A 25,444-nucleotide genomic window follows, 5' to 3' on the forward strand; every position below is an offset into this window, starting at 1 on the left:
TAGGGAAGGCCTTTGAACCCACATGAGTTTTTTATAGAGCCTTTGGAAGACAGCTCTTTCCAATTTCTGCAATTTTGATCACAGGAACAGCTCCGGTTTTGTTAAAAATAAAGCAATCCCCTACATGGTTCACTGGGGTTCACTCCTGTAAAGCAGAAAAGCAGAAATGAGGATTAGGGAAAGGTGGGGCAAAGCAGAATCATAATTTTAATATTCATTGTGTAAGAGGTTTTCAAAATGCTTTTTGGCCAAACTGTATTTCATTATTAGGCTCTAAGACAGACAGTGAGGCCACTCCAACGAAGTATACAGGGTGACTTGTTACCATTGATCAAGGCAGACCCTCATCCATGTTTCAGGATGCCTCTCCTTCTATCCTTGACTTCACTTAAAGGGGTGGAGGTAGTAGCAGCAATAACATTAAAATGGGGCCCAACATACTCCTAAAAAGGTCCAGTATTCCCCTTAAAGGATTTAATCTTTGTACATTTAGTCTATTAAAATAGTAGAGCTTGCTATTTTTAAAAAAGTTTGAATAAGAAATATGTCTTAACAACATAAAAAGTTTAAAAGGCTTTGTCCCATACTGTGTTTCCAGAGACTTGTGTCAGGGGGGTGCAACCCTCTAACTACAGATCCGAGTCACAGCATAACTACAGAGACTTAGGAAACCACTCAAGCATACCTTATATGACAGTGCAAATGAGATTGAAAACAAAACATCTGCATTTTGTGCTTGTTTCCATAGCTGGCATAGCTTTCATGAGGCAAGTAATCCTGCTTTATCATGATCTGTTCCAACCAGAGGCACATTTCATTTGCCTTCTCAACTGCTTTTCCCCATTTTATTAGGAGTCATTTCAGTGAATTCTTACTCACATTCTCTCTGAGCAGGAACCTGGGTCAGACTGTTTACAGTCCTGACACTAACAAGATGTAATTGTTCCCCACTCCCAAAAAAGATTAAAAAATAATCACTTAGGCAATATGACTAGAAAAAAACGCAGTATTTTGTATGCCATAAGTTGGAGCTGAAGGTCTCAGATCAGTGTGAACACTGGTGTTCTCTTTTGGGGCAGCAATCACTCCTGTGCTGTGGGCAAGTACACACAGATTCATGAGCACAAGGCTCCCTGTGAGCACAGGTTCTGTTGGAAGCTAGGGCTCATTTCCTTTTGAGATATGATGAAGCAATAGCTCTATCTGGGATGTTCTACTGTGACAATGAGCCAAGTTCTGGATGTTCCTGCAGAACAGTCTTTGCTTACAGTCATCAGGAGCTCAAGGCTGATAAGGTCACCACCTTGGAAGCAATGAGACAACCAACTCTGTGGTTCACATTGTTTGAACATTTATTGCAATTCAGTGTCAAAAATGTTTTACAAAAACACTGTCTGCACAGAACAGCTATAAAAATCAGTTGAACATGCAAGGAAAGAGGAAAAAAGTGTGCAAATTTATAATGGAAGGATTTTAACCACACAATAATATTAAACATAAGTCTTATATAAGGGATGCCTTTCACTTCATATCATCTCAAGTTACAACTTCAAGGAAAAATAAAACAGGACACACACTCTCTTCCATATATAAGTATTAATAATTACTATAGATTAGTTCCTAAAGATAAGCATATTTTCTACTTCAAATTAAAATGTTTTCTTGGTAGCCGACATGTTAGCATTCTGTGCAGCACAGGATGGCTAAGGAAAGGCAAATTCCACACTCAGTTGCCCTCCCAGGAGGAGAAGCAACAACACTTGGTGAACAGAGAGGGAATTCTCTGGTGTCAAGAGTATCTATATACTTGAGACTGCATGTGTCAAGGACAAGATGGATTTGTTATCCTAGGGTCAGATCCTGCAAAGCTGATTTGCTACTAACAAAATCACTGGAGGAAGACACTGGATAGAAATTAGGTGCTGGTAAAGACTCAGAGCCCAGCAACCACAGACAGAGCTGTGTGAATGGCCAACCACAGCTTCAGAGCTGTGGAACCAGCATCACTACAAGCAAAGAGCTGAGAAAGCAGCACAAGCAGAACACCAGAGTCCCAAACCTTGAAGGAGGGAGTGAGTCTGTACCAGCCTGATCAGCCATCAGCTCCACAGGGCCTGTGCTTGTGCAAACAGGCCAGCTACAAAGAGGGACATTTTAATTCAAAGCTATGTCTTTCTGGCAAGGTGCTGATCTACAGGGAAGATGTGCAACATGTTTGTAAGGACAACCACAGAGGACAACGCTGGTGTGCTGTACCAAGCAGATCAGTGTGAAAAGCACATCTGATTTGTTTGCTACACAATGGGGTTTGAAATGTTCCTGCTCTAAATGAAATTCTAGCAACTAAGGGCCAAGGAATTTTCTGGGCAGGAAAAGCTGGTTTAGTACCTGTGTATGTTCCAGAAGGTGACAGCTTCCCAAAAGTAATTGAAGTCAAACAGAAATGGGAATACAAACAGTTTAAAACCTGGGGCAAAGAAAAACAATATAAAATATATTCCCATATACAGAAAGTGGCAGGGTGCAATTAAATGTTTACATACAAAGCAATGTCTTCAGAGCAATACACATTTTCCTAATCACTTTACATAATTAAGGATCTAGCAACTCCCAGTTAAAAAAAAGAAACCCATTAAACCTAAGAGGAGGTACACACGCTTTATGATCAAACTTCAGCATACCATAGTTAATATAAATGGCTTAAGGTATGTACAGCTGAAATCTTGCCTCTTGAAATGGCCACCACATCAAAAAAACTGGCCTCTTCTAGAAAGCTGAAACAGAGATCTCCAGGATCTCTCCCCTCCTAAGCCTCCTCCCTTGCATGAATCTATTTCTCCTCTTCACAGCACCATGTTCTATGCTGTTGCACTAGTTAATACATCCTCTGAAGACAATGAAATTTCCCTGGATAGGCTGGCAAGAAAAAACCCCAAAGAGAGGAAAAACTCTCCTTTCTTAGTATAAGAACTGATGCATATCTAATGGAAATGCATCAACTAACTGGAAAGTGAAGTGTTATTTGAAAACAACATTCAATTTCCACAATACAAGCAAAAGTCTGTTTTCCCCTTCACAACAGCTTTGCCACAATTGTCTTAAAATAAAGAGGTCCTTTTTGCCTGAGAGCAGCCGTAAACCATCCCACCTGGAAGCCCCTGATATCACTGTGAGTTTTGTTACTCTGCCATCCTCAGCCAAGCAGATGCCTTTACACCCCTAAAACACTGATTGCTTTGTTTGTAAATGAGGAAGGTATTGGGATGCAACAACATTTTGTTTAAAATACAAACCAAGACTATTGAATTCACTGCAACATCTCCCTGTACCAGCCACTCAAGAAACAATGGGTCCCCAAAGAGACCAAGGCCATCTTTGACAATTGCTGCAGCAGGAGTGTAATGACTGAAGTAGTAACTGAATAAGGCTTATTCTGTTTCTTTTTGTTTAGTTTGTTTTGTTTTGTACAGTAGTTGCTTGGTTTGCTGCTAGTTTGGACACTGACAGCAATATCCCAAGACCTCACACAAGCAACAGACAAGTGTCTACGTATAACAAATCATCTTCAGCACTTTGACCCTTACAGTGCTAAGAAATAAAATACACAGTAATTGAAGTAAGTTTTATAAATAGGAGCCTCAGTTACACATTAAATCTGTTGTCAGTATGACCCCTGGTCTCTGGGTAGAGGAGGCCAGTGAAGGGTTGATAGAGGCAATGGCTGGAGCCAAGACATTCCCAAATCACAGCTCAACACTGAGAATTTCCATCTTCTTACGCAAGGAATGCAGTAGGCCAGATTCAAATCTGAGCTTAAAATTCACTCAGTGTCACAATCTCACAGAGGGTAAGTGCTAGGCACAGATGCAGAGTAGGCAGAGTGCTGCAGCATTTCATACCAAAATATGGCAATGTTGCCTCCCCATCACAACATGTTGGCTCACTATGGGTGGCAGAGACAAAACTACAAAACAAACCAACCCCAAGTCAGAGCTGGAAACAAAAGATGCCAAGGGGACAGGTCTCACTGCTAGAAAAAGCAGATACAGGACTCTCCAAATTCAGTGGCAATGCTTCACTCACTTCACTTGCAAGTTTCACTCCTTAATGTCCTCACTCACGAAGCCAGATTTCAGCCTTGTCTACCCGCTGCCATCAACACAGGAAGGAAAACAGAAACTGGCCTCCTTTACTCACAAGCACCCCCAAACAAGCACAAGTATATTTTTCCAAGGTAGCAGTTTTTAAATCACTTTCAGTTGACATGAGTATGATCAGGAGGCTTATGCTTTCCACCAGCAGACAAACTGATGAATGGGGCATCAACACCAAAATAAAGCTTGTTATCCTGCATGTGTTTTCCCCTCATCTCTGGAGAGTGACGAGCTCTGGGCCATGGCTAAGGGTGGTGCAGGCTCACAGAACTCTCTGGAAGAGCAAAAACTCGGGATTTGCTGTTAGGTGGCTGGAGAAGAGCAGTTCTTGTCAGCATTTTCCACGTTTTCTTCCCCTCTTCCCACTGCTCCATCTAGAGGCAGCTTTTTTCCCTTTTCACATCTCTTCCAAGAATATGCAAAGTGATTTAGTTTGCAAAAATGCAAATATTGTCATTTTAAAATACAAACAGCTACAGAAAAGTGTTCAAAGTCAGTTATAAAAATGTAAAAAAAGGAACAGCATATTTAACAATAATTAACTCAAGTAGTTCTTCCTGAATTGTCCTGAGTACTCCTTTTCCTCAAAATTTTTGTACACAGTCACACACAACCCACGAAATATTTACCCTTACGAGGTATCCTGCTTACATCATACACAGAGAAAGTGCTATACAGGAAATCCACTAGCAAACAGCAAAAACTTTCCACTGCAGGTTTTCAGATTGGTATGTATGAGCTAGATTCTTCAAGCTCCACTGTAGAGAAAAGTGAAGCATTGCATGCAACAGAGGAGACAGTGAGCCAGATCACAGCCATGGTGAAGTGGCCACTTACTCTGTAGGACTGAAAATTTAGCTGTGGGTTAGGGTCAGAAGATCTCATAAAGCAGCTCAGCACCGGAAGCAGAAGGGACTAGGGTCCTTGGGTCTTTGCCCATGGAGAAAGAACCAAAGATGTTGGAAATTCCTTGCTTACCCAAGCCCTGGCTGCTAAATACTAATCACTCCCTAAGCTCCAGGGCTCTGAAACTAAACATTTGCTGCCAGTCTCACAGTCTTCCAGTGAATAAAACCCCCATAATTTAATGAGATTCAATGGCCCAGTTCTCCCTATATTTTACCAGCTCCAAGATGACTGAATTCACTTGACAGCAGTGGGAATATAGAGCAGTGTATATGTTGGAAAACATGGGCTTGAAAAAACAGATACTAACCTTACTTAGGATTTCAACTAGTGCAATTAACCTAATGAAGTAGATAAGAATTTACCCTGTGAGATTAAATCCAGTCCTTTGTTTCCCTATCATAGAACTTCCTCCCTTATAGATAATGCTCATCCTTTTGTCTTCTCTTTTCACATTTGCATGGTCTTTCATAAAACCAACAAATTAAAAGAGGATGGAGTAGATTCTTAGGTATTCATATGGTGCCTATCATCTAGGCATTCAAGCACTGAGTAGAGCAAGAAAACTAATGTAAAGAGGTAAGCATTAATACAAGAAAAGATGCTTACTATCACAAACATTTCCCTTTAAATCATTGTACAAAATACAAAAGTTCACATTGTACACTGGATTTTTGTTTGAAAGGTACTCAATCTATTGGAGGTAGAAAGTGGTATGTTGCGATTCTGTCTCGCAAGTAGGCTAGATTTCTATCCTAAGTATTTCAGAATGTGTCCTTCTAAAAGCACTAAAGTATTATTAAACTTGTCACAGGGATATTTTTCATAAATATTTCTAAAATGTCATACTTATAAATATGTATGCTAAATAAAACCAGATGGAGGAACAGTTCAACAGTCCTAGCCTCATATTGCTTTCTCTCTATTAGAAACAAACCAAAAGAGTTCTCAAATGGTTGTGGGGCAAATTCATTTTTAACTTCTAAAAACAAAAAACGAAGGTCTTTTTGCCCTGTATCTTGTACTCTGATGATAAAAAAGGGACTCTGTACAACATGCTGTATTTATACACCAGTCCTATGGAAGTCTGTATTCCTTAAGTGCTGCATGTCAGTGAGCAACTGCACCTTTCTTCTCCGAGATCCTCTTGTTCCTTGACTCAGGAGCTTCAAACAAACATGAATATTTACACTATTTACAAATGGAGTGTCCAAGCTATGTGACAAAGTGTCCTGTAGGAATTGCATAAGCTGCGCTGACCCAAGTTCAGAACCTGAACAAGTTGATAAACTCTTGCGGTGAAAGAGAGGTGGAGCAAGTCTCTGGGTTGTTGGCTGTGCAGGGGTGATCAGTACCCTGGGAAAGGAGGAAACAATTCTATTTAGAAAGGCTGCAGAAAGGCTGCCAAAGCATCAGCCAACTCAGCACTGCCCCTCTGCCAGACATTCCATGTGCAAATAGGTAGAGCAGAGCCCAGAATAATCGACAGCTCAATAGTGGGCTTAATATCTTAGGGGCAAGTCATCAAAAAAAGAAGCAGCAAGGATCCAATTAATTCTGTTCCCCTCTTCTGAGGGAAGAGAGGCTAGAGCCTACCACCAACTACTGGAGTTTAACTCCGGAGACATGCCTTGCATATCACCACAGTGGTGAGCAGATTTTTGTCCTGAGCTGTTCTGCAGCCATCAGCTTTCATTCCAGCTAATCTTGTTGCCAAGACCTCCACTTGCATATGATGGGTAGAGGAAGCTGCTGGCAGTGCTAAAATGATTTCTTGCAGGCAGCCCTAAAACATACCCATCTTCCAACCCTCTGGCCCCAATGGACAATACCCATGTTCAAGATAAAGTTGGGATCTCTGAAGCACAGAGAAGAAAAGGTCTTAATAGCTGAGGGAGAATTAAGATGTACGAATTCACTAGGCTATGCAGGCAAATGAGCTGCAACCCTAAGCCAGCTGCAATCAGAGGAAGCACTGGATGCCCCATGGCTCCTGCCCCAAATCAAGTCTGTCCCACCAGCACCTCATACCTTCCAGGAAAGGATGTGGCAGTGCCTGCACAGTTGCAGTGTGTCACCATACTGCTCCTTCCGTGGGTAACACCTTATGAGCTTGAAGTACATCTTCTTCCAATCCAGCTGTCCTTTGTCAGATAAGATCAGACGTTTGCGAATCTTAAAGAAAAGATACACACAATTATAGCAGGTCAAAAAACTGATTTGTTCTGTTCAGCTCATGAGGTTCTCTCCCTCACATGTCAACCTTGCCAGTACCATAACAGTTCCCTTGCAACACTGAGAAAGCTCTTATTTTGAAGACTTCTCAGCTTCTTTGAGCTAAGAAGCTCTTACTTTCTACTTATAGCTGAAAAAGCTAAAAGCATTTTCCTGATGGGAACAGCCTCACTCAGTACCATTATGACAGTCTATTCCCACTTCATCAACTTCACTGTAGGAAGCTTGAAACCCTGGGAGCTATGTCATACTACTTTGACCACTGTTTCTGGCAGGCAGCACAGCAACTAGAGTTGCATTTAACAGCTGTAAACGTTGAGATATTTTTCTCTAAGAGTCAGCCATTTATCATATTAGCTTGGGAGACACCCATTTCTCTTTTAGGGTTCATTAGTTGCAGAGACTGGATTTGAATTTACGTAATAAAAGAAATAACTCCTCCAGAGTCACTTCCAAAGTCAGATTCAGAGTGACTAAATAAAGCCAAGTCAGCAGAGAAATCTGGTACATGGTTTCTGAAGTGCAGAGGCCTAGTATAAACACCCCAGACATTCACCCATAAACAGAGTGATTTTTGTTTGTTTGCTTTTAAGTTTAGATGATCCCAGATGACTACCAGCCTGCCAGAGATGTTTACACAGGTACAAAGTGGGCAGCAGCAGGGCTGTTTTCCACATATCATCCTATCACTCACAGAACAGCTCAGAGGGGATTTCTTGCTCTAAAGGGCAAGGGAGTACAGCTCATGGACCACATCCACAAAGACTCTCTGCAAGGGTATCAGTCCCTGGGACATCAGGGTGATTGCTGGAGCTTGCCTGCACATTTTCCCTGCACACATGGGGCAAGGAGCAACTGCAAGTCATGCAGTTGTTCCCACCTGGATTAAGATTGAAATTCAGTGTATTATTAATTCCTCAAGCTCCTATTTCAGGAATCATTGCTGTGGCATGTAAAACCCTCTATATAAATCATCTTCACAGCCATTCTCATGCCAGCCTATATTATCAGCTTGCTGTACAGTCCTCAGATCCAAGAGACAGCCAAGTAAGAGAAGATGCAGGGCAGACACTCTTTCTTGGGGGGATACACCAAGAACTGATGGCAGTTTGCACCTCTCCTCGTACCTGTCTGTCCGTGAAGTGGTACTGGCACAGTTTTTTCCACAGCAGCCTGTCTTCACTGAGCACTTGGAGGTCAGGAGCCACCTGACCCAGGCTAACCAGGTCCCTCCCATCACTCAGTCGCTGCATGATGTTCAATTGTAAACACAAAGGCAGGTCGGTGAGAGTGGTTCCTTTAAAGGCAGGCTGAAAGAGACAGACAGAACTGAGCTCCCAGGAAGCTGAAAACCTCAGAAATCCGAGTTTACAGAATAGCTACTGCATTTTAAAAACTTCTCCACACAGAGAACAAAACAACAATTCCCCCTTCTAAATAAAGGAGACATTTTACATAGAAATATTTGACCTTCTTCCCCATAACTGAGATAACCTCAAGGAAGAGGACATGTATCTGTAGTACAGTAATTAGGAGAGTTGCAGTCCAAGCCTCCTTCTCTCCTTTTTGTCCACCCCACATCCAACTTGTGAGACTGCTCCCTGAAGTATCACCATCAGCTTTCACTACAGCAGGACCTTGGCTGTATCGTGGTATCAGCTATTGTCCATCTAGGTCTCTCCACCACAAGGCAGATGGGCATTACTTCTCAAGTTCAGCTGTGGTTACACACACTGCTGGGAATCTCATGCACTTCTGACATGTTTTAGCTTATATCATCACAGGATCTTGCTGCAAGCACAGCAGTGGCTGGTGAGTACTCACAGCATGGGTTCCCAGGTCACTGCTGGCAGGACTAGCTTTTTCTCTGGGAACACTTGAAGGACTTGCCCCTTTCCCACAGGCCACAGCCTTGGTTTTCCATGCTGTTCAGCCACACAAAAGCAGATCCTAGCCTAAAGAGACAAAAGTCACCCCCATCCACCTTTGCTTAGTCTCCACAAGGTCCAGGATTGTTTTGCAAGTCCACCTGGGTTACAGCTCCAGGACAAATTGACCACAGTAGATCTGCATGTCCTGCACTCATGGGAAATCCAAGCTATACACAGGAGCAAGGCATCATCAAAGCTCACAACCTGGGCACCAGCTGCAGCTTCAAAACCAGCCCCAGCCTTATTAAGGCAAACAGCAGCTTCTAGGATTGGGCTCCAGCAAAGAAACAATGTTAGACAGATGTGCCAAGTTCATCCTTTACCCTGCACAGAGATGCTGCTATTTTAAGTTGCAGAGTCACAGCACCCGCCTCATCTTTGGCAGAGCTATTAACTGTTTCAAACAAGCAGCACACAGCCCACCAGCAGCAGGGAAACACTGCATGAGGCTGCTTTTAATCATGTGGTCCCATCTCCAGCCATCCCACGGCATGGGAGACTCCAGAGGAACAATAAGTACCTCTGCACAGCAGCAGCTCCTGCCTTCCCTCAGCGCCTCAGTGCCAGCCTGCCCAGACCAGCAACACTGCCCAGTACCTGCAAGGACCTGAGCTTGTCAACCAAAACACCCATTTCTGCATCACCACCCACCAGGCAGACCTGACACAATCACTCCAGGAGGAGTGAACTGTCTCTACAGTGTCCAGAGGACAGTCCTTTCCATAACAGCCTGGGGTATTTTTTTGGGGTAGGACAAATGCACTGGATCCCTGGATCATGTCCCACTGCTCTTCCTTGCCAGGCTGCATTTTGCATTCTTCTGAACTATGTCTACATATAAGCTTTGCTAGGGCACAACAGGCAAGAGTAAGCTCAGAGACACTTGGGTCAAAAAAAAAAAAAAATCCCAAACAAAGCTCACACTTGTATCTTTTTCTGAAAAAAAAAACCTTGTGTGACTCAAAAAAATCCTTACAGGTTTTCTGGATCAAGCCAAAAGCTTATCTGCTACTAGTTTTCTCTCAGTACTCTTTTCCAGAACTTTCCATGCGTTATTTTTTTTTGCAGAAAGAACACAGATTAGACCAGAATAGATCAGTAAGCTGTCATTTTCTGGACAGAAGTTTATTTTTTTTTAAGCAGCTATAGCACATACAACACTTTTCAGAGTTGGTTTTCTGGGTTTTTTAAAAATGATTTAGGTCTTGGGTGTTGCAAGACATTTTCCCCTTTAGAAACACCACAAGTTCACTGCACCATAAGTAACTGGCTGCACAGAGCTGAGCTTCTTCCTTTCTCTGAATTAATCTGGTTTTGTTCCAGCTTGAACTGAAGTTATCTTCAGTGGTATGAATTTTTTTTTTGCATGTGCTACATGTATTTTATTTACTTTAGAAAGAGTGTATGCAAACATACACAACAATGTATAAAAGGCAGTTCCTTTCACAAACAATGTTTTGATGCACTTTTGTCTGCATAGGCAGAGTTCTTCAAGACTACAAGGAGAACACCACCACAGATATCAGCATGGGGGGAAAGCTTTAGCATTTCAGTGGAGTAATTTGAGGTAGGAAAAAAAAAGTGTATGTATAGTCCTGGGCGACTTATTGTTGGCATCCCTCCTTGAGCAGAGGGGTTTGATCAGATGACCTCCAGAGGTCTAGTCCAACATCAAACCTGCTGAGACTGTGTGAAAGGGAACAAGTTCAGGTTTGATTCCCATGTAAAGCCAGTTTAGAAATTTATCATCCAACACATCCTTCCCATTCCCACAGATGCTGTTGAAAAAAAACAGATGTTGTAAAAGCAGGACTCATCCAGCTGGAACAGGTAGCTCCAGACTACTGGAACGATCACTGGTATTCTCAGCCAGGAAGCATGAAATTATGCAGCTATTTGAAAATTTGCATTTAATTTACAGATTAAACAAATCTAAAAACCTCAGCTGTCTGATAAACAAGTTTTGAAGGCAATTGCTCAATTTGAGAAAGCTTGAGTTGACTTTTCACACTGAGGCCTGAAGAGGGGGAGATGGTTTTCTGTCCAGCACTGTTCACACAGCACTTCACAGCCATTATGGAGTCAAGCCACAGTCTGTGACCAGTAACCTTAAGCATGATCCTGGGTTATGTACATCGAGTTTGAATTAAGGGAGTCAAGTAATGTTAGGAATGCATCCAGTTATTTTGGCAACTCCAGGTCCTTCCAGTCTGTGCTTGCACTGGGAGTAGAGTGGGAAGCAGTCTCCCAAATGAGAGCCATTGACAAAAAAAAGTTTCACGATGGAGACAATATTTTTAGCTTTTAGGATTTGTGCTTACCCTGGTGATCTGAATGTTGTTCAGTTGCTGCTGCCAGTGAAGAATGCTCTCCATCCTGTGCACCCACATGTTGATGTTTCCAACCAGGACAGACTTGCCAACCCGCTGAACTAATGTGCAGAGGGATGTGTAGAGGGTCTGCAGCAATTCCCTTATTAGCCTGATGTTCTGCTGATCTTCAAGGACTTTGGAAGAACAGGAAAGATTAAAAATGGGAATTGTCAAAGTCCTTCTCTGAATCTACATGTTTCTCAGGCAAGTCATTTGCTGTAATTTCACAGGCCAAGAGAGCCAGCCTGTGCTTTTCTTTTTAGAGGAAAGCACTTAAACATTAGCCAGTCACAGCAGGTTAGACAGCAGATGAAAAGAGAGCCTCCCAAGATAAGCAGATCAGATCTGCCACACTTCCCATTTCCAGCCACTGGCAACCAGCCAGTTTTCCCCTCTGATACTGTGCAAGAAGTTATCTATGTGCACCTCTTCCCTTATCCACCCCAGCTAATGGGCATTTCTCATTATGTATAATAACAGGCTGCTGTCCATGTCCAGGCTTCAGGGACAGCTGAACATCCATGAGGGAAGTGCCACATCTCAACCACAATTAATTCCCCTGAGCAGGTGAAGACACCCCTCCAGAGCAGTGGGAGCAATAGGTACAGCACAGTGCCAACAAGGCAGCAGCAGGGACTGCAGATATGCCTAGCTGAGGGCAGGAGCAGCCACATCTTCTGCAGTCAAAAATAGGACTCGGTAGGATGCAGAAGGGGTGGTAGTGAGGAAAGCTGGGAAAGGAAGAGTCACCTCTCAGATACCTACTAGACTACAGAAATTTCCTCCCCTCCCCCTAAGTCCTTCATTGAGGGAAAAGAAAGCAGCACTGCACTACAGAAATAAACAGTGGAGCCCCTCTTCACCCACTTTACATTGCTATTGTTAAGGATGTGGTTCACCAAAGTACATCAGATTAAATCAGACTCCCCCTCACCATTTCCATTTCTTACCTTTCTGAACCACTTTTTCCAAAATGTTCATGTAGTTTTTCTGGGCAATGCCACTCAGTGATGTCAGCTGAGACTTTGCTATCAGCTCCAACAGCTGTGGATAAAAATAGAAGTTGCAAGCCTTAGAGCACAGAGATACCTTTCTAATCTTGACTCCTAGTCACATGACACAGCAAAACAGTCCAGAGACTTGTTTGCTGCTTGAAAATAAAAAGGAGACAGAACAACAGAGCAAAGTAACACAAAAGGGAAGGAGAGCAGAGACCAAATAATTAAACTCACATCTAAAGAAGTGGGGGGGGGGGGGGAAAGGCATTTTAATTATTTTCAGTGTGGGGGGAGAAGGAACTTGATTTCATGGTTCAGAGATGTAGAGAAACCACAGTGGTGCTTGGCCTGACAGCCACTATTCGCACCAAGGGAACAGCAAACGGCCAGCGTCACCATCCTGCACTGGGGCATAAACAAGCAGAGTCATAAGGGAACACGAGCAAATGCCTGTTTGGATGGGGATATTATTGACAGACCATTAATGAGAATCAGACTCTACGATTTACGTCAACTCCTGGGTTGCACGGGTTTTGTCAGGGCACTGTCGCCACATCAGAAAGGTTAAGTACTGTAGGAAGAACAAAAATCCTCCCCACAACAAACCCCTTCCCTCCCAGACTTTCCTTCCCTGTTCAGCTCTAACAACGACAATAACAAACCACCTTTCCCTGTCTGCCCTGTTTACTTGTTAACCTCCCCTAATGAACATCTTGCTTTTATTTTCAATTAGAATTTACTTCTCATCATTGACCTCTTGACTCTTGAGCAAGCTGAGCAGTAAATTTGGGCTGCAGTTGTTAATGGAAGCATTTCCCACAGGGAAGGACGCTCTCTCTTCCCCATCTCTGTGCCACAAGAACAGCTGGGGAAGTTTCCTATGGAACATGCTCTGCAGAACATGTGGCCTGTGATCTTACAAACCTTTCTCCCTTCCCCCAGCATTATATAAATGCACAGACTGCCCACATGTCAGTCCATTTGTTTTGGATGTACATAGACTTCTGTTTTAATTTAGAAAGGAAAGGTAAAACCTTTTATGCTACAAATCAATCAACACGTTGCCACATGACCAGCTTATTAATCCTTTATCATCTGCAGCTCCAGTATCCCATTGCTGGCACCACAGAGTGCAGAGAAGGTGCAACTACTTGTGTCAAGTAACGAAGATGGCTTTTGACTAGACTTGATAAGTCATGAGCTGAACTGTTTGCCCTGCTATAAGAATGACAGGAATGTATCCAAAAAGTCACCGGCAGCTTGCCATGAAGCAGGAACTGAGGGAGAGGTATTACTGCAGCATGCTCTGCTCATCTGGGGCACTGGCATGTGACTGCCACTTAGGAGCAGTGAAGTCGCCTCGAGTGACCAATCTCTTCTGTCTTCTATCCAGGCCAACACCACCATCAGATGGCCTTGAGTTTACATTCTATTAATATCTTGCACCTCACATGACCAAAAAAAAAAACCAAGATGAAAAAAGACCTGCACTAACTCCTGTCAAGGGCAGGCTGCTTGTTTTCTTGGCTTGTTTGGAGGAAACGGGAGATGCAGGAGAGTTGGGTAATATGCGGTGCACAAGTATCAGTGGATTTTCTGGCTATATCAGCTAAATGACACCACAATAACTAAATGCAAGGCAGCTTGCAAGATGTTTGAAAAGCTTATAAAAGGTTTTTTTTTTTGTCTTCATTTTTTAAAATACTGGATGAATAAGTTGGGAAAAAACCCAACCAATGTCCCACAGTAGTCTGTAATACTCTGTTAGCCTAAACTGTGTAGCCTTCAGACCTTTGATTATAGTGATCAATTTGCCAGACTCCATCTGTACACCGGCCACACATGCACCCAAGATCAGCTTGGCTGTGCACAAACAACTGCTGTCTCCAGATTGCACTGTTCTGGAGCTGGCACAGAGACAGCTTCCTCCAGGCTGAGTGTTAGCAATATTGTGCCCATTACTAAAAACACCAAAATGCATGCAGCAGTAAGCATCATGTAATGTAATACCAGAGGAGTTGGACACCAGGGCTGTTCTTTTAGAAGAATAAGGATAAAAATCTCAGTTCCTTGAACACTAAACTGGTACAAAATTAATTTAGCCAAAGGAACAGATTCAAATTTGCCCTGTCTGTGTTTACCAAGGTTCAATTTATGTTCAGTGAACCAGCTTAGATATCATGTGTCACCTCCCTTCTCCTACAGCAATAAACACAGGATGAAATTCCATATGAAAACTATGTTGTGAATACTTCTAGGGCTACTCCACTCCCCAGGGACCCCACTAACTGAAACAACTAGCTAGTCTTCCAAATCAAAAGATATTTTATTCTTCTGTGCTCATATACTAAACAAAAAACAGGTAAGCAGTACAGTTCATTTGTGCCCCACATGCTCCAGTGCATTGGGGGTCTTTTAGTGTTTCCACAGGCCCCAAGTATGGTCTTAGTTAATGGATTGCCAAATTGGGGTCTATAGCAGTATATAAAAAAATAAATTAATGTTGCCACTTGCATAATACAGACTAAAGCAGACAGATGAATTCAGATTAATGCTGAGTAGGGTAAAAAGACCAGAGAGCTGCAAGCCTGTGTTATGATGTGGCTGCATTAAGTCCAGCCCACGCTCAGCTGAGAGGGACAGATGGTAGGAGAGAGTGCACAGGGAAAGGTTAAGAGCAATTTTAAAAGGTCTGCTTTTCAAATACACTAAGTAATTGCATTCCAGCCAGTTTTAACTGGAGCTGGGAAGTCTGCAACACCTCTGGAAAACAGAGCATTAGGTCCAAATTCACTCTTCCAGCTCCTCAGAACTTGAGGAAGTTGACCTGGTAGCTCCACTAAAAAAAATCCTTCCCTATTTTATTTGCTATCAGAGATTTCCCAGAACTATGGAGAAAAGGCAAGAGATGCAGTAGGCTATCCCAGAACCTACCCAGCATGGCAGTAACCTGCTCACTTCCCGTGACTGCAGTGGGGCTCCTGCTCAAATCCACCAGCCATCCATCTGGAGCAACAGTGCAACAAAGTCTCTCAGCTTCAGCAGCGGAGCAGATCCTTCTCCTCCCATAAGCACAAGATAAAAAAAGCAAACAGAACAGTGCCATGTGGCAGGGAACTAGGGCCCCTGTTTCAGGGCCATGAAAACACTGCTGTGCACCCATGACTACTGTGTGCAGCGTTGCTTAGACCTGCTATAGCCAGATGGCACTTTGGCCATAGTTTTGGTTCAACCCAGGGGTGTGCAGGCAATCCACACTCCAAATAACCACTGCTGGGGCTTCCAGCACAAAGAGCCAAAAATCCTCAGCAGTCCTGCTGTGCTGCACAGGAGAGTACAACCTTGACTCAAAAAGGGAAATGCTCTGTAGTGATTAAAATCACAAGTCTCAAACTACTGAATTGTAAATTCCCCACTGAATACCTCAAGCCAACTACATGAAAGCTGGACTGCACTGTGTGGGGATCCATAAGTTCCTGATGATCAGATATGTGACTCTTCACATCTGGACTGCTTACAAAAAATGAAAAATTCCTCCTCTAGCCTCACTTTGCTCTCACAGCCCTTCACTTTCAGTGGCTGAAATGTCACATTGTCTGTCAGCTGACAGGTGGAGCAAGGGCAAGGCGAGTTATAATGATTTACAGTGCAGGTGCTGACAGATCTCCATGAGACAGCATCCAGCTGATATTCTTTCAGGACAGCATAAATCCAGGATTCCTGGAGCTAACCTCTATTAAAATTAAGAAGCAAATTTAAGAGACTACTTTAGAAGGCTGCACACAACCTAGATCATGTTATTTTAGAAGAGTTGTGCGCAGACAGGTTAACATGACCTAAGCTTTCATGATCAGAAACAGCACCTTCCCTTGAGACTATACAACCATCATATGAGAAATCCCTTTCTGAAGAAGCAGCCTGCAAAACCTGTCACTTGAACACAGTGTTCCTGAAGGAAAATGAACTTCTGGGCTACAGGCACCTTTGTCTCTGCTCCCATTAATTACGTTTACAGAATGCTTCCAGTCTTTTCATTAAATCTCTAAGACCAGAGAAACCAGGGCTGCTTCAGACCAACAACAGTTTGGGTCCTCTGGGTCAATCACACACTTCCTTATTAGCCCTAAAAAGGGAACACTCATTGTTCTGTAATGTGTAAGCAGATGCACTAATTTGAAGGATCGGCAAGGACCAAGTCATGACACCAACACCTATAACTTGGCCACTTCCAGAGCTGTACCAGCAGACTATCAAGATAAGATTGATGTTAGAGGAAAATTTCTTCTGCTTCACTTACATGGATTTACTGGCTCCAGCTGATGGTATTTGCTCATGAAAAATACCTGCCAAGCTTCTTGCAGCTCATACCTCCACCCCTTCTTGAAGGAGGTGCCCATTTCATCTGTGCACCATTAGAAACTCCAGGAACTTAGTTTGAGTGTATCTAAAGCAGAAACTTCTGTGACAAGAAAGCAAGCACTGAAGACACTTAAGGACGATTCACTTAAGTTCAGAGAAATTCAGAAACGTATGTTCATGTTAAGCCTGAAAGCCCATAATCCTACCAGCAAGTGATGCAGCTTATGTCTCTATAGGGCAAGCTTGGGTATAGCCAGCAGAACCTCAAACCTGCAGCTGTTTCTCTCCTTTCTTGCCCTACAGACATCATATTCTTTTCCATCCTCCATTTCCAAGCTCCCCTCCTTGGAAAGCATTTGCTTGGTGAATTAAGTAGCATGACATTAGTATCAGGTACCCTGAGCAATGAGTGGAACTAGAGAGAACAAGGAGAGGGAAGGAAGGGAAAAATGTTTTGCCTGCCAACATTCAAGGCATTTTCCATGTGACAGATTGCCCATCCATGTGCTTTAGGAGGCCTGCAACTTGCAAAGGACTATAAACATGATCCACATCGAGGCAGAGCTTTTCATGCGTAAATCTGGCATATAAGGCATTTTATGAACTACTATCCACTGGAGACTTGGCTGATACAAGCCTTTCATTTTAAGAAGTCAATTTTACAGCTTGATCCATGGTACCAGGTTTAATATCTTCTTTAAACTGCCAAACCACAAGTCAACCTCAATTAGATACCTTCATACTTCTCAGTAGTACTGCATCTGTAAAACTACGGGGGGAAAGCTACTCTTAAAAGCTCAGAAGAGATAATTTGTAGAAACAAGGACACTTGTCAGCTTCCATAGCTTTCAAAACTGTTGTGTTTGATAAAAGCATCCCAAATGTACTGTTCTCTCATTTTCTCATGTGCTCATGAGAAAAAGAGAGAAGGTCAGCCTGAGCTCCCCCCACCAGACCATACTGACTTCACTGAAATTTAAGTTTGCTCTTCAAAAAATTTAGTAGGACTTTTGTTCAACCATTGCAGTCCCATATGAGACATCTACCACATTGAGCCAAACAGCAGAAGCCCATCACGTGGCACAGCGTGACCTGAGGCCATGCTTAGCAGAGGTCTTTGGAGTTCTTCACTGCCATAAGGAAGTCTGCCAAAGGGATATCTGCAGCACTAAACAAGTTTTATTTTACATTCCTTCTTTATATTTGACTAAAGGGTTATGGCCTTGGCACAAACTGTTCCTTCTCCAGTAATCCTCCCGAAGATGACACTGTGTGTGTGTGTATATATATATCTCTCCAATATCAGGAAACACCAACTACCTCAACACTGGTGATCACTTCTGCACAGGCAGGAAAACAAGTTGTCCCAAGATCAGCAGAGCTAGGACAGCCTGAGTTTACATGGCTTGGATCCTGCTTTGTCTCCCCCAGAATCCCCACTCCCTGCCACCACTCCTGTTGTGGGACATCCAAGTGATTGCCCTTCTTACACAGCCAGTGGGTCATCATCCCCAATGCCTGTACCCGTCCCTGGGTGACAGAAGTTTCAACAGGTGACTTGTCACCTAGACAACCTAGGTGAAGTGGCTCAGATAATTTCTTCCTTCGACACTTTTCATGACATTTGACTCAAAGGGAAAGCAATACCACTGCTGTTTGCTCCAGAACCTAACACCTGAACAGCTGTTGCCTCACTAGTGATAGCTGCTCACAAGGCATGAAGAGGAGCTGTTCATAAACAGCCTCAAGTTAATAACTTTTTTTTAAACCTTACCGAATTCCAAATCTTGCTAAGCATTCTGAAATTCAAGATCCATTTGCAGATCACATGCAGATAAAGATACAATTATCATAAACATACAGCCCTCAGGACAGTAGGTTCCCCAGCCACTACCACCTCCTTGGCCATGCCAAGCCCTAAGCTATTATGCAAAGCCAGAGCATGGGAAACTTGAAGCTGATGACTCCTTTACTAACTAATGTTGTCAAGACTAAACAAATGTTTCACCCACTGAAACCACTGCAAGTCACAAAGGAATAAGAGCAATGTGATCCTTAACAGAGAAGTTAAGATCAGTGCCACCAAGTGGTTCAGCCCATCCCCTCATTCCCAAAATGCTCAGCCCTGAGTCTCTCCTGTATCACCTCAATGGAGACAAAGCTCCACAGACCTCAGACTGGAGCTTCTGGAGCGAAGAGGTCTCCAGTACCCTGTGGCATCTGCAGAGCCCATGATCTTTTTCAGAAGCTGAACTGAAAACTCAGGAATTAGAAGCCAAGCTTTCTAGGTTTCAAAAGTGAATGACACAATTGAAAAGTAGTAGGAATGCTAGGCTCCTGACAGCTCATTTTCCACATTATCAACACTTCCCTCTCTTTCAATTTTAATAAACTAAAGACAAGATTTGGGCATCTACCCACTCACAAAACTTCCATGAATTACTTCATGCAGAAAAGCCTAACACACCCACTTGCATGCTTAGACATCTCTTCTTTGCCAGTGCTTCCCATTACCCAACTGGTGCTCAGTTTGGAGCCCCCACCACCATTACATCAAAATAAGCCCTGGATTTTGACTCACCCTCACGACGTAGTTGAATCGCCTGGAATCCAGGATAGCACTGGAGAAGTCAAGCCGGTTGAAGGCTTCTCCCAAGGTGCAGTAACCATGGCGCTGAGAAGAAAAAACACTCTGGGTCATGTTTTGGCAGACTTGAGTCCAGACAGCACCAGGTAGACCTGACCCAGAGCAACTCAATTTAGCAAGCTGATGAGTACAAACCATGGGAGCAGCTCACGGTCACAGGACGCAGGCCTGGCTCCTGCTGAGCTGCACTTACTGACATCAAGAGTGGGCATGGCCCAATGTAGATTATGGTAGTTTCCCAAGAGAGACCCATGCTCTGCTCATGACCCATGAATTTCCATGTGAGAATAAGCCACACATTCCTGGGGTTCAATATGCAGTGTGAGTTCAGAGCAGTCTCCTACAGTCACTTCTCTCCGTGAGTGCAAGCAAGCCGTTGTGATAAATTCCAACGATTTTCCATGTTAGGACTGTATTGGGTGAAAGCCAAGAACAGTATTATGGCTTGGCCTGCAAATGGCTGTTTTTTTTTTAAATGAGGGAAGCAAACAAGTCATATTTTAAACACATGTACAAAGCCTTGTACATCAAGCCCTGGATCCCTGATAGGGGCCTAAAATCATTACTGAAATTCCAGCTACAAGCCAGAACTTCCACTTATCTCTTAAGAGCTTCTGCTGATTTATATCAGCACAGGATCATCCACTGCTTGTAAAAATCTGTAGAAAAGAGAACAAAGAACCTGTAGAGGCACTCACCTCTTTTGTGCTTCCCTTGTGAACATAGATCCACTTCTCCTGGTGGAAATCTGTTTGGACAAAGACATTTCACTCAGTTAATCTTCCACCTCAGAGAGCTGTATCTCTGTTCTGCTCATAATATTCACTGTCTTTTACTATAAATGATTTTGTTTACACCACCACACTTGAAACCAAATCTAGCAACTTGCTGAGCTGCTTTGTTTTGATACAGCTTCATTTGAGACTGTAGCCCTAAGCCTCAAAAAAGGCTTCTGTTTCATTGACACAGCTCAAGACTGTAAATGTTTAACCTGCCAGCCACAGATATACCATAGCACCTCCTCTTCTTTGGTCCCAGACAGTAAGTGTGGCTGACAGCCAGGTTTTGTTATTGATTTTATTAACTATTACCTTGGTTACAGGCTTGGAATTGTATGTCAAATTTGAAGTTGAGCAAAAATGTCATGAGATACCAGGCATGTAAGAGAGCTTTTAGCAGTGAGGTCAGGCTCAGAGAAGCATGCTTATGCTTGCAGCTAACTTGCTAAAAAAGAAAAAACTATGTGGGACCAAAATTTTCCTATTTCTAATTGCCCCTCCCTTCCCTCAGAATGGGAGTTGTCCCATCCATTTCCCAAAATAACTTCCCAATACCCAGCACACACTGCTAAGTCTGTTTGCAGAAGAGCCTGTACTATAAGCAGTTATGCTGCTCAGTCCTTCTCCCACTCCATTTTCACATGGGCTTTTGACCCTACTTCCACCACACACTGGCAATTTAGCTGCTAGTATAAAAAAAAAAGTTCTCCTCCCCACCCTGCTGGACGCCTTTCCATAAAGAAAATATTGAACTCCTAGAGCAACCTGTAAATTAATGAACTCAAGCTATGGAATGTACTCCTGACTGGTACTGTAAGTCAAAGGACAGACCCAGTCTCAGTTACAGGCATGCTGACCCTGCATCAAGCCCTTTTCAGTGGTAGGTCACAGCACAATCCAGCCAAAAACTGTCATGGTAACATTTGTTTGTTCTGAGAACTGAATACACTGAGGGGCCAACTTCTGGCAACAGCTTCCAAAATCCTGGGGGATGCACAATGAGTTAATAGCAGTGTGGGAATTGTAACTCATTTCCTCTGGATATGTTTACATTTGTAGCCTTCACATGTAACTCCAGTACCTATCTTGCAATCAGGCCAATGCAGACCTTGCTGTCCCTGCAGGCTCCGCCGGGTGCTCTCCCAGGGCCCCATCTGAGACCCCGACTGCTCGCTGTGCACACAAAGATTTCAAGCCTTCTATTGTTTTGAGTGAGCTGAAATCTTATTTCATTTTTCATGCACTCCGCACACAGAGATAGGATCAAAGCTTACATTCAGGCTTGTAGCCTCCAGTAACGTAGATTAGTGCTCAACATGCATATGGAAGGAAGAATAAATTTAGCCTGTTGTGCAAAAGGAAGTCTACAGGGGGAAAATACTGGAACTGGTTCATTTGAATGTACCATAGGAAAAAATTACCCTCCTGACAAACAAATGACAAAAATCTGAACACAAGCACAACTCCTCAGAACAGGGATTACTAACGGGGGCATAAATCTTCATTATGTTAAACTGTATCCAAGTTCTCTCCTTAGGTCAAACATGGGTGCAAAGCCCTTCAAGACTCTAGAAGGCTCCTCATGCAGTGTGCAAAAAACATAGATATTAAGCATTTTCCATTCTTCCGCAGCAACTTTTGTTAAAAAGAAGTCCAAAAAGATGTCTTACATTGAGTCTTGGCTTTGTTATTCAGCAGATCTTTTTTTCTCTTCTTGGCAGCAACATCATAGTTTATGCTGTTGAAGAGATTCTCTTTGTTGTGATCATCTTTTTTACAAAAGCTGTGAATGACACAAAGCAAGGATTCTGTTTATTTCTGCATTCTGTTGAACACTATGTTTCCTGCAAGGAGAAAAAGCAGACAGGTTTTTATTGTGGCCTCCAAAGCTGCCTTCTTGCAGGCTGCTCCTGAGAAATAGTCTGCACACAGTTTTAGCATCCAGTACTGGTATTTTTAAAGGAACCTCTGTTGCCTCAATTCTGGGCTAGCCAAGATACCCATGACAGGAGCAAGTAACAGATTACACAGTTCATGCTGGGACACTGCTGAGCAATGTTCTTTTCCACTCTTTAACCTATTTCTATCCTTAAGTAACACCATATCCTCCTAGTGAAGGTAGCAGTCTGACTGGCTCAGTGCAATCTGCTACGGAAGGACATATTTAGATATCCCTGAAGACATATATATGTACTCAAAATATTTATTAACAAAAGAGTTCCCACAAAATACTATTTCAAGCTTACAGGAAAAGCTTAGCTGAGGTTCAGACTTATCTAAATGGTTTTCCAGACCCCGCATAGTAGTGACTACACAAGTTAACAGCTAGGATCTCTTGTCCAAGACTGCCCATTGCCTGCTTCTGCTGGAGCTCTGCTGTAACTGTATTATTACTGAAGGGAGCTATAACCCCCTATTTCCTTCAAGGGCAATTGAAGACTAGCTATAAAGAGGCTACGCATCAACATCCCCACATACTGCAAACCACCAGATCCAAGCCACAGCTCGAAACTAAGAAGACCCTGGGCAGCCACAGCACTGCTGCAGAGATCCCTGGGGGTGGCAGGGCAGCACCACCAGGGGCTCTCAGCAGAGGCCCAGCACACAGCCTGCTGCCCAGAGCTACAGGGTGCCTCACAGGTGCCAAGGAGAAGACAGGCCATGCATCCAGGATAACAAAACAGAGCCATCCCCACCGCTCTAGCAGCTTGCAAGGGATGAAGCATGGCTGTCCGCAGGCCTGAACTCGAGGAAGGGTCCCAGGCACCTCACTGCACCTCTCAGCTACTGTGGCTCACGCAGCCCTGGAGCTATGGCAGGTGCTAAAACATGCTGCTGCTGCTTGCAGCCCGGGCAAGCTTCCTCTGAGACAGCCACAAGGACCCTTACACAGCCAGCAAGCTTCCTGTACAGGCCATGTGTTTACTCTGCTTAGTCTCAAACAAAACCCGAACATGAGCACCATACCAAACACACCTCTGACAGCTATTCAGCACAGTCTCCTGCGAAGGAATGAAACCTGTGGGACAAGACTTCTTTCCCCTGTTCACTAGCTGTCTGCATGGCCACACCACCAGCACACGCAAAAGTCAAGTGACCAAGTCAGAGTTTCAGCTCCAGAAGGGACCCAGATCCTCTGAGGCACAGTCTAGATGGATGTTCTGGTTTGGCACCTGCACATGGCCCCAGAGGTAGAAGAAACCTCTCCCAGTTTCAGAACACCACGACTCTCAGCTCCCCCTTCGTACTCCGCCTCCCCCTTGCGGGGCTCCACCACAGCACTGCAGAAGGGGAAGAGCAGCAGCATTGAAGGTTAACAATATTCACAGAAACAACAATGTGAGGAACCAGACACTTCTGCCAGCTGCAGCTTGCTCAGAACCACCTCAACCTGAGAGCAGAACTTCTCAGCTGCTCATGTACCCCATCCATGCTGCTTCCTGCTGGGGGTACCAAAACCTGAGAACAGAATATGGCAGCAAGGAAGAAGCTATTTTGGAATAGCCAAGCTCATGTTTTATCATGGTTGCACAAAATCAATGGGGGTCACGTTAACATGCCCCATGCAGTGGCAGAATCTGAGCCCAAGAGCACAAGATGGATCTGCTTTAAATCTTACATGTCAACAGCACACGCTTGCCTGTTGACTTCCTACTGAATGACTCTGTAATCTGAAACCACAATAACAGCAGCAGTGGATGAACTCCAGCATAGGAGGCAAATTATTACCCTGTTTATGTACTGCCAGGTTTCCACATCATCTTGACAGGTTGAGCAGTTGGGCACCTGGACCTGGCACTGCAAGGACCTCAGCCTCGGGTCAATATGTCACCTCTTGGCTTTTCAATGGGAAAAGGGATGAATAAACCCATGCTAAACTCAGTATTCCCAACACTACCATCAGCCAGACATTTTTCTACCTATTTACAAATTACAAACCTAAACTTGATTTTTACTTACGGCTTACATGAAAGACAGCAGGAGATACCTGCTACATAAGCCTTCTTGCACAAGTGGCTCACAGCAAATCCCTTCTTACTCCAAGGCCCTTTGTCATGGGCATTCCTGACCCATCCCCAGGCCCAGTTGCATCCTGGCAGCAACCCCAGCCCTGGCAGCACACAGCTGAGAAGATGCAGCTCTGTGAGAAAAGTTTGGTTTTTACAGGAGCGATCTTGCCGGAGCCCACGACACCCACGCGCTGCAAAGCTTCCTGCCCGCACCATCTTGGGGGTTTGTTGATGTTTTGCAGCCAGATTAGTCAAGCAGCACGTAAGGTACATTACTCATGGCCTGGGGAAGATTTATGGCTTCAGACACATCATCCTTCCCAGCCCGAGACCGGGAAGCCCCAAGTAAGGTTGTTTTTGTGGGGGAGGGTGGGCAGCCACCTCCAGGGCCCCCAGGAGACGCCCGGCGATGCTCTCCCCGGGGGCACAGCCCTCTGGCCGCGGGGCAGGTGAATGTTTCATCTTCTCCTCGATTTTTCGCCACACTCCACAGCCATAAGGACGGTCCAGCCGCCTGGGAAGGAACAGCCTCCATAGGGATGTGGGGACCCCGCCGGGGGCTGAGTGACCCCCGTTCGGAGCTTCTTTAGGCCCGGAGGGGCCGCCGAGCCCTTCCGCCGGCAAGGCCAGGCTCACCGCGACAACGACCCCGCTCCGCCGACACCGGGGCGCCCCCGGGGCGAGGGGCCCCGTCCGCCCCTCACAGCTCCCCCGCCCCGGCACCGCGCCCCCTGGCGGCACCGCCCGGCAGCGGGGCCGGACCGCGCCGCCGCCGGTACCTGCTGATGTCGCCCACGAAGCCGCCGCTCTTCTCGTCCAGGAAGCGCGTCCAGCCGTCGGCCGTCTTCACCCAGCTCTGCCCGGGGGAGCGCCAGTCCTGCCCCAGGAACGGCATGGCGACGGCACGGAGAGGGACCAACACCGGGACTGGGTGCGGCGACGGCGACTGGAGCGGGGCGGGGCAGAACCCGGTGCGGGGCAGAGCAGGGCAGTTACCCGGAGCGATGCGGGGCAGAGCAGGGAAGCACCCGGAGCGGCGGCTGCAGCGGTGCG

The 25,444-nt window shown here is 44.5% G+C and overlaps 1 protein-coding gene across 1 annotated transcript; it reads right to left on the reverse strand.

Annotated features, from left to right (window-relative positions):
• Positions 1 to 1,329: 1,329 nt before the first annotated feature.
• On the reverse strand, positions 1,330 to 25,444 carry FBXO32 (F-box protein 32). Its single transcript, XM_053937356.1, has 9 exons — positions 25,171 to 25,444; positions 22,052 to 22,164; positions 20,301 to 20,350; positions 19,537 to 19,629; positions 12,549 to 12,642; positions 11,548 to 11,732; positions 8,423 to 8,605; positions 7,092 to 7,235; positions 1,330 to 6,416 (listed from the first exon to the last, which is right to left on the reverse strand). Exons 1-9 carry the CDS (start codon positions 25,284 to 25,286, stop codon positions 6,327 to 6,329), a joined length of 1,068 nt encoding a protein of 355 aa, XP_053793331.1. The 5' UTR covers positions 25,287 to 25,444; the 3' UTR covers positions 1,330 to 6,326.

Source organism: Vidua chalybeata, chromosome 1 (genome assembly GCF_026979565.1).
Source record: "Vidua chalybeata isolate OUT-0048 chromosome 1, bVidCha1 merged haplotype, whole genome shotgun sequence".
NCBI classification, from domain to species: Eukaryota; Metazoa; Chordata; class Aves; order Passeriformes; family Viduidae; genus Vidua; species Vidua chalybeata.

What these genes read in the sequence shown, in the direction of transcription:
- FBXO32 (XM_053937356.1), bottom strand. Translation starts at nt 25,286, where the DNA reads ATGCCGTTCCTGGGGCAGGACTGGCGCTCCCCCGGGCAGAGCTGGGTG. An exon ending in ACAACATTCAGATCACCAGG is followed by an intron (nt 8,606 to 11,547) that starts GTAAGCACAAAT and finishes TGTCTCTTTCAG; the next exon opens with CCTGCCTTTAAAGGAACCAC. An exon ending in ACCACTTCACGGACAGACAG is followed by an intron (nt 7,236 to 8,422) that starts GTACGAGGAGAG and finishes CTTTTCTTTAAG; the next exon opens with ATTCGCAAACGTCTGATCTT.